This window comes from Sinocyclocheilus rhinocerous, unplaced genomic scaffold (assembly GCF_001515625.1).
Source record: "Sinocyclocheilus rhinocerous isolate Xijiao unplaced genomic scaffold, SAMN03320098_v1.1 scaffold3190, whole genome shotgun sequence".
In the NCBI taxonomy this organism is placed as follows: Eukaryota; Metazoa; Chordata; class Actinopteri; order Cypriniformes; family Cyprinidae; genus Sinocyclocheilus; species Sinocyclocheilus rhinocerous.
Window position 1 is genome coordinate 136050 of NW_015647087.1, and position 15320 is coordinate 151369.

The 15320-nt window shown below is 37.6% G+C and overlaps 1 protein-coding gene across 2 annotated transcripts; it reads right to left on the bottom strand.

Moving 5' to 3' along the window:
- Positions 1-504: 504 nt before the first annotated feature.
- Positions 505-6952, bottom strand: LOC107708763 (gastrula zinc finger protein XlCGF7.1-like). Of its 2 annotated transcripts, XM_016513072.1 has the most exons (3): positions 6890-6952; positions 5972-6104; positions 505-1682 (listed from the first exon to the last, which is right to left on the bottom strand). In XM_016513072.1, exons 2-3 carry the CDS (start codon positions 6054-6056, stop codon positions 658-660), a joined length of 1110 nt encoding a protein of 369 aa, XP_016368558.1. In that variant the 5' UTR covers positions 6057-6104; positions 6890-6952; the 3' UTR covers positions 505-657. The 2 variants fall into 2 exon arrangements, with proteins under 2 accessions (XP_016368558.1, XP_016368559.1); XM_016513073.1 differs by lacking the exon at positions 5972-6104 and having other exon boundaries at positions 6890-6913.
- Positions 6953-15320: the final 8368 nt, after the last annotated feature.

Sequence of the window (15320 nt, forward strand, 5' to 3'; positions counted from 1 at the left end):
ATATTTTTCTTACAAAAACGCATGGATTAGCTAGAGGAGGCCTTTGTTCACCCCCCGGAGCCATGTGAGGCACTTTTTATTATGGATGGATGCGCTTTATTTCACTTCTTTTGGACTGATGCACTGCAACACCCACTGAGTGCCATTAAACAGCTTGAAAGATCAAAGACCATTTTTAATATAACTCCGATTGGATTCGTCTGAAAGAAGATAGTCATAAGTCACCTAGGATGCCTTGAGGGTGAGTAATTCATGGGCTAATTTTCATTTTTGGGTGAACTAACCCTTTAAAGCTTTCTCCACAAAGCACAAAAATACTGTCTCACTTTCATGACGTCTTAGGTGCATCTATCGGGTGTAATGTCAAAAGAAATGTATTACATTGATCACAGTTAATGGGCCTTTCTCCAGAGTGAATATGCTGGGGATTTTTAAAATTGCTTCTTTTGGTAAACCTCGTCACGGTCACACTTTATTTCCAGAATGATCTTGAAAGGCCTCCAGTGTTAACTCCTATGTGAGTCTTCAGGTTTCCTTTGACTGTGAAACACTTTGTACAATGACGGCAGGCATATGAAATAGTTCTCCCCTGAGTGAAATCTCATGTGGGTTTCTTCACATGATTCCACACATATTTCATGTGAATCTTAAGATTTTCTATTTATGAGAAGCTCTTCCCACAGGCTTCTCTCGAGTGTGTTGTTTTCTCACGTGAGCATTGAGGCTACCTTTATGACTGAAACTCTTTCCACACTGAGCACATTTACAGCATTTCTCTGCTGAATGAGTCTTCATGTGGTAATCAAGGCTTACCTTACGTATAAAACGCCTTCCACACTGAGCACATTTGAAGGGTTTCTTTCCAGTGTGCCTGATCTTGTGACACTTAAGGCTAAATTCTGTTGTGAGGGTCTTTCCACAAAGATCACATGTGAACAGCTGCTTTCCAGTGTGAATTTTCATGTGGTAATTACGGGTGCATATATGTGTGAAACTCTTTCCACAATACTTGCAAGAGTAAGGCTTCTCTTGAGTGTGAACTCTCATGTGGACTTTAAGGTTTTGTTTTGCAGGGAAACTCTTTCCACACTGTTCGCATGTATAAGGCTTCTCTCCAGTGTGAATGCTCATGTGGAAATGAAGGGTGCTTTTCTGTGTAAAACTCTTTCCACACTGTTGACAGGTGAAAGGTTTCTCTCCCGAGTGAGTTCTCATGTGTCTTTGAAGGTGCACTTTTTGCGCAAAACTGTTTCCACACTGTTGGCAGGTGAATGGCTTCTCTCCCGAGTGAGTTCTCATGTGATTTTTAAGGTGTCCTTTTTGAGTGAAACTGTTTCCACACTGTTGGCAGGTGTAAGGCTTCTCTCCCGTGTGAGTTCTCATGTGCCTTTTAAGGGCTCCTTGTTGAGTGAAACTCTTTCCACACTGTTGGCAGGGGAATGGTCTCTCTCCAGAGTGAACTCTCACATGCATTTTAAGTTTTCGTTTTTCACCGAAACTCCTCCCACAATGAAGGCAGGTGAAACGGCTGTTAGATTTGGTTTTCTGAGCTCTTTTTCGTATAGAAGCCGTTTTAGTCTGTGTGGCTTTTTCACCAGTTATTAAATCGTGGTGTTTCTCATACTGATCTGTCTGTTCCATTTCATTCAGATCTTGATTCTCCTCTTTCAGCCCCAGCAGGTCTAAAGCAAAAAAAGATAAATACAAGTTAACCACAGTTTGAAGCCACAAAGCAAAAGATGTGAAAACCAACATGAAAGCTTTTAAGGCCGGGACACACCAAGCCGACTTCAAAGAACTAGCGGCTACAAAAGCCGACGGTGTTTGTCATTCAAAAGGAGAAACCGAAACAAGGATATACGAGATATACGCCGATATACAAAACGTACACAAAGCCGCGCTTGCTTACTATTGTGAATATCAGTTATGTTGATAACTTAATTCATTTTAATCGGCTTATGCTGTTATGTAAATATTCGCATATTGGAATGCTTGGGTAAGATCTCGTAACATTAGAACAGCCTTCTGTCTCTGCAGCCTTCATTTAATTACTAGTTTTCATCACTTTCGCTTTAATTTTCAAGAACTGACTCGTTCGCTAAACTGAACATCCAATCAGAGCTCTCACTCTCGCTGACGGTTCAGGTTTGGGTCAGGCTCGGTTTGTACCAAAACTAAAACTAAAACACAGAAACATTGTGATGCACAGAAACTTTTATTAATAGAATAGCTTCTACACTGACTCGCTACATTATATTTCTCAACAACGAAGGGATAAAATAGCTGTTTTTGATGCAACTAAGCTTTATTGCTTGTAGAGAGAGATGTGCAGATACATGGGAGTGCATTAGCATGGTTCAAATCGTACTTATCTGACCGCCATCACTTCGTAGCAGTGAATGAAGAGGTATCATATCGATCACAAGGGCAGTATGGAGTACCTCAAGGCTCAGTAATAGGGCCGTTACTCTTCACGCTTTACATGTTACCCTTGGGAGATATCATCAGGAGACACGGTGTTAGCTTTCACTGTTATGCTGATGATACTCAGCTCTATATTTCTTCGCGGCCCGACAAAACATACCAATTTGCAAAACTTACGGAATGCATCGTTGATTTTAAAACTGGATGACTAGTAATTTTGGTTACACTTTATTTCGATAGTCCACTTCAGACATTCTATTAACTATAAGTAACTTTGTAACTACATGTCAACTACATGTCAACTAATTCTCATTCATTTGCAACTACATGTCTACTAACTCTCAGAGTAGACTGTTAGGGTAGGTTTAGGGCTAGTAGAATGTTGACAAAGAAAGTGTTAGAAGATATTAAGCAGACAGTCTACTAATACTCTAATTACTGCTAGTTGACATGTAGTTGCAAAGTTACTTACTGCTAATAGAATGTCTAAAGTGGACTATCGAAATAAAGTGTAACCGAAATCCTCAACCTTTGGGAACACTTCCCATAACACCCAATGTACTCGCTACATCATCTCGTCTGGCCAGAGGAGAACGGCACCCTATTTCGACACACTATTTCCCTTTTTTAATACTGTAAAGCTGCTTTGACACTTTCTGCATTGTAATCTGTGCTATATAAATAACGGTGACTTGACTTGACTATATTAAAATCTTTTAAGGCACATGCTAGCTGTGGATTATCCCTTACATATAACGTGTGCATGCCGTTTGTTGTTATATATAACAGACTATATTTAAAAGGAAACGTGTTTTGCCTGTTGTTCATAAACTTTCATAACTGGTAAGTGTTTTTTACTTTTGCCTTGTGTGCTGAACTGGCCGTGAGCCTTCATGAATCTGTTTCTTTGCATGTTTTTTGTTTACTGACCGTTGCATGCAATCATGAAATACAGCATATTTAAAAAGTTTTGCTATTCATTGTGAAAAACCAATTATGGGTTCGGGCTCTAAATTTAACTGTGCAGCTCGGGTCGGTATTATATAATTTGTATAATATATGCTGCATTAACTAAATAATAAAAAAAAAAATTTGATAATATATTAAAAATATAATTATTGTGTAAACATACTTGGTAATAAAGCTCTTCTGATTCTGAGAATGTTAAAATGCAGTTTAACCTAATTACAAGTACTTAATATTTGGAATATGATTATGTAATCCAGATTACATGTAATCAGTTACTACCCAGCTCTGTTTGCATAGAGATGCGCAGCGGCTCAGCTGTGACTTTATTTGGAAATAGTTTTGTTTACAAATTAGAGCAAAATCAGACAATAGTATTCCTAAAAAACTAAGTCACTTAATATTACCTTCTTGGTTATTAAACTGCTGTATAAAATCAACATCACATTTGCAAGCTGTCTTTATAATTATTAAAAGCTGTCACTCATCTCAGTTCATTCAAGCTCTTTTCGGCTAGATGACGTTATTTTTAGGCAGAGTTTACATAAAAACCTGGATCACTTCAGGTACGTTAAACAGCTTTATCCATATCGAATTTTCTCATCTGTTAAAGTAAGATGTTTCAGCAAAAATCACGGTTATGCTGGATTATAGGGGTGGGAGAAAAAAAATCGATTCACCTATCGCGATTCTTTTTAAAACGATTTAAAAATCATGACTAGACATGACTAAAATGGTATGCAAAGCAACATAGCACTTTATTTCAGTAAGTATTTTTTCTACTAATTTTGTTGAACATTTGACTATTATATTCATGTGCAAAAAAACAAATGTATGCGTATGTGCGTAATATTCAAGATTCTACATTTCTGACTGCTAGCTTGAGCTTTAGTGTTAGGTTAAGTTGTTACATAAGCAACTGTCGGGAACTAAACATAACTACTATTTAAAGAACGGCAAGCAAAGTAGTCACAAACTCTTGCTAATGACCAGACTGCTGAGATCGGTGTTAACGGCTGATACGAAACAGATTCCTAATGAGCAAGTAAAATGCAAAGTAAAGAATTTATGATGCAAATGTCTAGAAAATTATTATTATATCAATAACCAATGATCGATTGGCACTGCAACCTAAACTCGAGGTCAGTGTCCTACAGGTATGCTTTAGTTGTTGGGGAAAACGTGTAATGCTAAATCAAAAATTGATATTTAATTTTTATTTTAAAACTCCAAACTTTATGGTCAGGCTTTCTCAAGCCAGCATTTTTGCTAATATTTTTTCTGTAGAAAGATAGACATGTATAGTGATGAAAGCCCAAATATTAAATGGCATGGATGAATATTTACCGAGTAATCCACTCTTTGTAGAGGGGGGTCAATATAGGAGTTTTCACCTGAGATTCAGAGCCAAATTACAGGGGGGTAAAAAGGACTTCAGAAAGATGGCAGCATCATAATGTTGTTTTTACACAGAGAATGGTAGCTCTGTTAGTAAAATCTGTTGACTTCAGCAATCTGTGTTGCATTATGTGCCAATGGTGACCATTCAAAAATTAGGAAACGGCACTTTTCAAGTTTTTTCTCCAAAGTTTGCATGCCTGCAACTCAAGAAGTATTAAAGATATCTTAATGCCCCTTTAGATATTGGGTCTTAACAAACTTTCCTTTTGGCGTCTTCATTTTTAAGGCCCTATATGGTTCGTTTCCAGAGATATTGGAATTTAAATATGGCTTCAGGAGTAAATTGTTAAAATGTACATATTTTCAGTGGTCAAAAACCAAACGTGGGTCACTTTGCAAAAATATGATACTTATTTCCTTTTAAAGAGGAATGTCTGAAGAACAAATAATGTTGAAACTAGAGTTGTATCTCTATCAAAACAACTGCATTGAACATACCTGTCTGAGTGCCATAAGTATTCTTTTCCCAAAGTTTGCATGCCTATAACTCTAGAAGTATTAAAGATATCACAATATGATTTTAGATTCTAGTTCTTAATCAACTTTTCTTTTGGAGTCTTGATTTTCAAGGCCCTACATCGTTCAGTCTCAGAGATATGGGGATCTCAATGAGGCTCCATTTTCAGATTGTTGAATATTACATTTCAGCGCTTGAAAACCAAATGTTGGTCACTTTGCATACAGCTGACACTTAGTGTATTTAAAGCAGAATATCTGAAGAATAAGTAATGTTGAAACTAGAAATGTATCTTGTTTCTCTCTATCAAAACAACTGTTTAGGACATATCTGTTTGAGTGTCATAAACATTCTTCTTTTTTTTTGTGCCTGTCAAGTTATCTTAATATGATTTTAGATTCTGGTTCCTAAGAAACTTTTCTTTTGGAATTTTCATTCTCCTGATTTACTGGGTGACGTCACAATAACAGACGTCCAGCACTGAAGCGGGCTCTTCCTCAGGTGCACTTAGTATTAGTCTGGTCACGTGATCTCAACATCTGTCCACCCGAGGCTCCGTGTCAAATAAAACCACTTTAATGAGGACACTTCACAAACACCATTCATTTCTGCAGAGCTGGACATTTCCAAACGAGCGAGCTGAGCTTTGAGAACGAAACCAACCTGTTTGTTCCTCAGTGTCTTCTTGTTTCAGACTGAACACTTCTTCAATCCTGAAGTCTTCAGTCTCCTCTTTAATAAACGCCATCTTTATAAGTGTGTCACGAGGCTCTCAGTCGCTTCAGCGGGAGTTTCTCTGTTTAAGATGAAGAGAACAGTGAACAGAGAGCACAATAAACCCTCTAAACTACATCTCTCCATCAGCTCCCTAGTTCAGCAGTCAGCACACTAGTAAGGGAGCGAGAGTTAATCACCTGATGAGACAAAAACACTCAGAACCAGTGCAAAGAGCACAAGTTATACAGACAGCTCATATTTAGTTGCTGTGAATCAGAATTTAAATTACACTTGCATGAGAACATTATCAGCAGTTTGTAACAGTTCAAAACTAACCATGGTTTTATTGTAGTAAAAGTGTGGTAGCCGTGTTTTTTGGCGTATTAATTACCAGTTTTTACTACAAATACCATGTTAAATTACGGTTACCATGGTTTAACTGCAGTAACCGTGGTTTTATTTGTAGTAAATTCCGTTAATTTTCGTAACGGTCCACATGTTTGTGTTTGTTGTTCTCGCTGCATTCACAGTTTTGAGCAGCAGCTGACGTCAGCGAGCGGAGATTCGAGTCACTGAATCATTTGAGAAGCAACCGATTCAATCGAGTCTCAAAAAGCTCCGTTTCTCCGTCACTGCTTATAAGTGAGCGTGTTAGTGTTTCTGATGAACTGATTCAGACGTACCGCTTCTGTTACTCGTGTGCGGCTGCGTTTACTCACACTAAATAACGCTTATTCATGTTAGATAAAGCATTACAATGTTACATTCAATAGCAGATAATTAATCTTGCATCGCGTAAAAACTATATAACTGACTGAACGGGTTCTATCATTTTAAGCAGTGTAAATACTTAAAAACACAGACCTTTCTTGAGCCGAATCACAACAGACGCGCGAGCGCGGTGCAGCCTTATGACGTCACGCCGCCAGAGCAAAATTAAAGTCCTCTCTGCCCTTCAATAAAACATTAAAATCGAGTTAATTATTAAAACTAAAACTGTGATTTCCAGGCATTCTCAAAACCAGCTCAGTCACAACGAACAGCTTTCATTCAGAGCCAGATTACTGAGCTCTCATTGGCCAGCTGTTCTTACTGTACGATCAAACATATATTCAAGATGAAATGTGAATGTAATCGTAACTACAGCATGTATTACTTATATAGCCTAATTATTATAGTGTTATATAAATGTAAACAATATAAATTTAACCTAAAACAGATTTGTTAGACACTCTCACCGGATTTAATCTTAACTGTATAGAATTAAATTTAACATATCATTATTATCGTGATAAGATGAAACATAACTGGTTGGTTAGAGCCCCTGTGGATAGAGAAGCATGAGAGAAATCCTCCTCACAGAGTCATAAAGGTGCAAGAAGGGTCTACAATAATGAAACAATTATATTTCATTTACTGACAAAAACATGAATAAATGAGTAAAAGAATGAATAAAAGTAACAATCACAATGAATAAATACATATACAAGTCAACAACACATGAAGCAAAGCTTTATCAAAGACTATAGAGATACAAAGACGGTTGACTGGGAGAAACTACAAGCGAAGGAAGTCCCGCCTTCCAGTCAAAACAGCCAATCGTTAGTCTTTACAGACTTTGGGGGCGGGGCTCTGTACGACAATCGTCTGGCGACTACTGTGTGACTGCGCTGCTGTTGACAGGAGACATGCTCGATTGTGTTCAGCCATGAAGAGTAAGACACGTGACATTCATTTAAAGTAGAGCGCACCACCACTGATCTATATTAGTGGAGCGCACCGCCACTGATCTATATTAAATCACTTTCTGTTCTTGACTGAATACGTTTTATAACTTTAATGGTAAGCATTAATCTGTATTAAATTTTTACAATTAAGACTACAGAAACTGGATGTGTTATTTTACATTTAATTACTTTAACTTCTGTAGTATTTCTTACCTGAATAAAAACGTACTTATCCTGAAAAACTTTTTACTTGTGTTTTTTTATGAAAATAAAACTTTGCGTTGAAGAAAAGTAGATTTTTGTTCGTATATGCTGTCAGTTATAGTTCTTAGAAAGAAAATCGGAATCGGCAAATATCGGTATCGGCAGATCACACTAACAAAAAATCGGAATCGGCCAAGAAAATTGCAATCGGTGCATCTCTAATTTAAAGGTATGCTCAAAATGTTGCCTTGTTGTGATGTGTTTAACCAGAGATCGTCTTACTGTAGGGAGATGAGAGGGTCTGTATTACTCACTATTGGAGACAGCGTAACGGCTAACTCGGATCACGTGTGCCGTAATAACCATCGCATTACAGCCTTCACGTCACTGAATTTCAGCTGTTTACGGATCCCATAGGAATGAATGAGAGTCCCAGCTGTCGCAGAAGTCAGTGACTGTGTTTATGTGTGTGTTTGGACACTTCAGTCTCACACATTATTTTAGGGAAAGTGGTAATTAGGGCCAGGTGAATAAATAAGTCTTTAAACTAATAACTTAAACAATAACGAACAAACATATTTTTGTTTAAAATATAACAATTTTAAGCAAAAGATTCTTCCAAATATCTTCCTTTGTGAACAAACTGAGGGTGAGTGAATGATGATAGCCCAAATCCAAGGCTTTTTCATATTTTCATGATTGGGAAAGCTATGAAACGATAAATAGGGTTGTTTCTTCTTCAAGTTGAAACACAAAGCTACGCTACAAGATTGACTACTTTTAGTCTCCGCCATTGTTCTGGAAGTGGTTTTAGCGGAGAAGGGTTTCCCTGCTTCTGGCTTGCTGACGTGACGCTGTGAAACAGGCCTCTGGTTGCAGGCTTGGCTTGCAGTGGCTGTGGTTTAACTGCATGTAGCATGTTCCTATATGTTGTTGTGTTAACGATGAGTTTTCTGAAAGAGATTTCATCAGGGAGTTTGGTTATTCAGCTATCTGGCTAACAGGTCTGACAAGCAGTCAGCTGCGTAGAGTTCTGAAATTTGGAATTTTATCTCATGTAATAAATTAGAAAATTTGAACAAGGATAAGAACAATAACAGTTATGCAGCTCATAGACATCAGCAGCTTCTCACAATTGACTCCACTTCACTTATTTCTGGCTGTTCTGGTGGCTCATCTTACCCTATATGATCTAATACATTCTGCACAGTGATGCATTGTTCAGCAACTTTATGCAATGCTTCTGCTTTAAAATTTCACACATTATTTACAAAAAAAGAGGAATATTGGTAACAGTGTATTACAAGTGTTTAATTTGTGTTTTTATGTAATATTTTGGCTGCAATTTCCTCACTTGGCATTGAGGTTTTGCTTAAAAAGAATGCAACTGCCTAAAGAATGAGAAAAGAAGGTATTTAAATAATAGTTTGTTTGTTTTTGTTTATTTTTAGATTTTTGTGAAAATGGTCTGATCTCCGAACCTGCTTCCATTTTCCTTTAATAGCTCTAACCATGAAGACCATGGCCTGACCCTCTATCATGTCTGCTCTTTTATTGCAATAAAGGTGATTCTTGATGGCCATTTCATCCATAATGAGCGAACAAATCTTTTGCTAACTTGTCATGGATTTCACTTTTTGTTATAAAGCGGATAGTTCCGGTGCTTGATTCTGATTGGCTGAGCCGCGTTCGAAGCAAATCACATACCCTCATATTTCGCGCGCTTGAATGCCATTGGCCAGTTTCACTGACGTGATTAAATAAAGCTTGTACCTTGTACGAACCCTGTATATATGGCGATAATACCGCATACCGCGCTATTGAGCCACTCAAAATTAGAGCCCGACCGATATGGGTTTTTTGGGCCCGATACAGTACCAGTCAAAAGTTTGGACACTTTCCCATTCGTGTGTCCAAACATTTGACTGGTACTATATATAGAATACAGTATATACATAAACAGAATATATATACATAAATATATATACAAAAAAAATTTTTTTGCAATGATCACTCAACTGTGGTGATCAAACACTTATAATGACCTGACAAAGATATGTAATGGAGGCAGGGCATTTAACAATTTAACAAACTTTATTATCCAAAATGAGTCTGACATCAGTGCACTGAACAGTAAAGTTGAAGTTTATTCACAGCACTGAACTCATACGTCATTCCCCCGGAGCTGCTTCTGTGTACAACAGTGAGCGCAAGCTACATTAAAGTGATTATTACGTTTTGAATATGGATATTTTTCTTAGAAAAATGCATCGATTCGCTACAGAAGGCCTTTGTTCACCCCCGGAGCCGTGTGAGACACTTTTTTGTATGGATGGGCGCTTTTTATTTCACTTCTTTTGGACTGATGCATGCAACACCCGCTGAGTGCCATTAAACAGCTTGAAAGATCAAAGACTATTTTTTATATAACTCCGACTGGATTCATCTGAAAGAAGAAAGTCATATACACCTAGGATGCATCGGGGGTGAGTAATTCATGGGCTAATTTTAATTTTTGGGTGAACTAACCCTTTAATGCTGCTTTCACCACAGGAGTTCATATAAAGTTACATAGAATGGCAGGCATTGTGTAAAACTAACCAGTAGTGTCTTAGTGTCAGTAGGATCTTCTAAAAAGTGAACCAGGTGATCAAGGTTTACCTTGGGCAATATCTGGCCATTGTCATCCATAAGGTCTACACTTTTTCCATCAACTTTAGTGACGGTGTGTGGCCCAATATAATCAGGGTCTAGTTTGCCCCCCTTTCTCTGCTGACTTCTTTTTTACCTCAGCACTCGGTCTCCAACCTGCGTGACAACAGCCTTTCCTTTTCCCAGTTTTCTCTTTCTTACTGGTTTTTGCACCTGGGCCATGTTGTCTTTAACCTGTCCTGCCGTTTAATACATTCAGAAATGCACTCCTCTGTTTCCTCCACACTTTGTAAAGTAATCTACCATGACACAGATATACTGGTAGCCTTCTTTTGTTGGTGTGAGCTTTCACACTAAATCCATCCCTACAATATCCCATAGCTGTGCCATCTGATAAACATGCATGTGTTCTTTCCTTGTGTTCTTCATACAAACATGACTTAACTCCATAGGGGTATATTCATTCTGATTCTTCAGAGGACATCGTTTCCTCTGACATGCAGCACAATGTGTGACCTAAAATATATTGCAAAAATCAGTTTTGATCAGTAACAACTGAAATGAACACATGAGGAAAGATGACATAATTAAACTCACCCAATTCTCCTCATGATGGGAGGCCCTTTGTCTCTCAGCTGTGAATCACTAAATATTCATGGCCATTGTCACTTCCTCCCCAGACAGCAACCAGTTTCGGCCCAGATCCGGCCCACATCTGGCCCGCATGGATTTCACGCGGGCCAGATGTGGACCGGATCTGGGCCAACACTATGTTGCTGTCTGGGTCACATACACCTTTCTATCACAAAACATGTTTGACATGTTAGAGGGTTAATCGAGCTGTAGATAGCGGCTTGCGTCTTTTTTTTGTTGATGTATTAGCACTGAATTTCTGTTTTCCCCATCTTCACTGCACTGATGCCTGTGTTTCAGTGCTCGCCAGCGTTACAACGGTTCTTTCATCTGAAAGCAGCTAAAGCCCGCTTGAATGACGTCATACACTAATGTAAGGAATTTTAACTCAGTTGTAAGGGAATTAATTATTATTATTGATTCAGGTTTTGATAGGACTCGGATTTGAAGAGCCTAATTCAACCTGATTCGAATTGATTCTAAATTTGATAGTTTACACTCTATCGGCTACTCGGCCAGCGAGAAGTTGATGTCAGTGTATATTACCAATGGAATATGTAAATTTTGTATTCTCCCTGGCCACGGGTGAAATACAATTATGATTAGCATCATATTGCCTTTTACATCTGTTTGCTTCTCCGTGCTCACAAACTGGATTTTATAGCAGCCAAATTCTCAATAAAACCGTTTTCATTGATATATTTTTCTGTTTCTGTTGTCAAGAGTGTTGTCAATATAGTGACTGAAACGTGGCCCATACATAACCAGCTCTCCCTTAGATGTTAATCGGCACAAAAACCCTGATTTATAATCACGACGTCGTCTAATGAAATCAAATACACACAAGATAAAGACAAGGGCTGTGCTGTGACTTCGACGCGCTGGCAAAGCAAGACCTCGCGCTCGTGTGGCAGTTTCGACGAGTCTCACAAACTAAACAAGGTTCGTCCAAGAAGTCGCTAGGCGCTTTTTTGAAAAAAGTCACTAAATCTATCAACAAAGTCGCTAGGTGGGCAACACTGGCGCTAGCGGAGCATGTCACGTGCTGCATTTCGGTGAATTAGGTCACGGGAAATTGACTTCAGCCAATGCATTTTCGTCTCCTGGTTTAGATCAGCCTTTATTGTTTCCCTATTGTTGAGCTCCACATAGAAAATGACCAAATATAGACAAACTATCATTACACTAAAGAGAATGAGCTTTCCAGTGATACCAAACACTCGCTGTTTTCAAATGCAGATATATATGATTGAAAAATGCTAATCTTAGACAAAGTTAAGAAAAACTGACAGAGATATGAGAACAAACTGAATTAAAAAAACAGACAGAATTTAAAAAACAAACATTTTTATAGAATCACGTTATAGAAGCAAAATATACCAAAATCTGAAAATCAACCAGTATGCACAAAAATAACATTTTTGCCTGCTGTTAATAATCAGTTAATTTGTCATAAATACACTAAAGACTAAGCAGTGGTTATTTTCACATTTGATTATTCAATTTGTGTTTTTCTTACTTGAATGCCTGTTTAGATATGAAATGAAACACTTAAGGTTCTGTACATTTTATTTGTTCAACAGAAAACAATGTGATTATTAATACAGCAATTATGTTTAATAAAAGAATGGGAGGAAAAGATGCACTGTGTACGTCAAGAAATGTTTTGAAATTGAATCAGTATTCTTTGAACTGTAATCAAATCGAATCATGAGGCAATAGCAGATTCTAGTCTCGAGTATTCATAACAACAAAAGGAAGACATTTGTAGTTAAAGCGTGCATACCCTCTGCTGTATGTCAATGAGCCAGTCTCTCCACTGGCCAAAAACAACATGTACAGTCTCACGGGTGTTTCCAGTCTACCCTTCGGATAAGATCTTAAAGATGAAGCCAGGTGATTTAATGTCCTGATGACAGACAGTCGAGCACTCTAGAAGAGCCTCCTCTGCAGCTCCCAGCTTTCCTCCACTCTTCTTGCTTCTGGAGTCTACCATGAACAAACAATTATCTTTACAGGCTGCTAATTAATGTCACAAGTTCATGTTGTGGTGGTTGATTCCTCTGCAGTAAGTATGTATGACCATCTCCCCTTTCTATTTTCTAAAGCATATTGATCAGATATTGATAAATCTATCAGAAATGATGTCTTAACACTATTTATCGATTTGTAATTGAAGCACCCATATCACTTAGAATTGGTAATCATTACGATGATATTTTAATGAGATTTAGACTGCTTACTATTTCGAGAAGAGATTTCATTTTAATTTCACAAGAAAAATTAGAAACAAGTTAAGGTTCAAATGTGTTTATATGATAAGAAAAACGTTGGATTCAATGTGTAAGAATAAATGCACACTACACAGCCTTAGAAGTACCAGGAAAATATTTCTCCTAACATGCACAGTACTGTACTGATATGCGTGCCATGCTAAAATGGCCAGTAGATGGCAGTATAATGCAGCGGTAAGCCAAGTTCAGAATAAATGCATTCTGATAACAGTACTCTGTGTGTGTGTGTGTGTGATCCTCGTCAATACAAATACATTTCAGTTGTGACACAAAAATGGCCTGATCTGCATAATTTAGATATCCTGTTTTATTTATAAATAACAGCATCACGAGTTCGCCTGCCCATTTAGTCCTGCTAGATCATGGTAAGCGAGCTTGACAATTTGACTGAGCACACATATTATTGATAATGAAGCAGACTGGCCCTAGTCTTCCCTCTGGGACAGGTGTCTTCCACGTGTGATGTGATGATCTGTGGAAGCGCATGCGCGGTTGTGATTCCATGAATCTGTCAGGTCCAATTGTTGAAGTCAGAGATGGAAACTCGAGTCGCACTTAATAGAGACTTGCGACTTGACTTGAACTCGTGATTCGTGAGACTCGTAAGAAATGTTCACATTCTCCTTTACTACCCCACATGACAGCATCATACACCACATTTTACTGTTCATCCTAATCCATTCATTCCTGATCGATATGTCCTGCAGTAGCAAATGTCCCAACAATTCATCTCTAAACACACCACGCCAGCATTATTAGCTATATACACACACGACACTGGCTCGAAACGGTAATATACCCACTATAGAAACGTTTTAAAATCATGATTAATGTAAGATCGCATTGTAAATAAACTACACAGCGTAAAAGCATCTTTACACAGCAAACGCGGCACAGAAACCAAATCTGAAGCGCAGAGATGTAACAATGTAACGAGCCGGTTGAAAATCTATACAAATATGTGATGATTCTAATCGGTTGAGATGTTAAATGAATCGCGATACAGTTGGGCTGGGAGTTAATATGAATGTATCTCTGAGGGAACTGACTGTCCTTTGAAAAGTTTAGATGGTATTTCTTTTCCTCTTGCCTCTATATTATGCATATTAGCGTTCATAAGCGTGGCGCTGATTTGTTTACAGCGGTAACCAAGGAAACGCTGTATCACTGCTGTTACTTAAGCGCCACCTGCTGGCAGAGAGTGAATGTGCGTTCATCAGCCCGTGTACTGTTCGTGTAATGTGCTATAGTTTCACAAATCTGAAGTCAAATCATTCTGTTTTTGCTTCAAATTTTGAAATTATACAATGTAATTTAGATTAAAAACTGCTCAAGTTGCATGTATGCTGCATCTTTGTTTGGATCATGATTAAAATGCAGTGGTTGCCTCTAATTTTAAATAGAAAGAGCACAGACAAAGCCTTAGTTTGTTTATATGAAGAGATTAAATATGAATATAACTGTTGAAACTAACCATAATTTTAAAATGAGTTTTTCCAAAAATAATTGCTTTTAAATAAATTAATAAAAAATTGAATAGTATAAAATGTGAAATTAAGGATGACCATAAATAAGGAGTTAACCGACAATAAGAATTTTGACCGATTAAAAAAACAAAGATCATGTACAAGTCAAATTGTATTGCTACATACAGAAATAATGTAAAATACCGGTAAATAAAATAAAAGGTTTAAAAATGTTCTGTATAAAATTAAATGAATGATTTCAATAAAAGTGTGTGTGCTTTATTAGACCGTTTGAATAAATGAATAAGACATTCAGTAG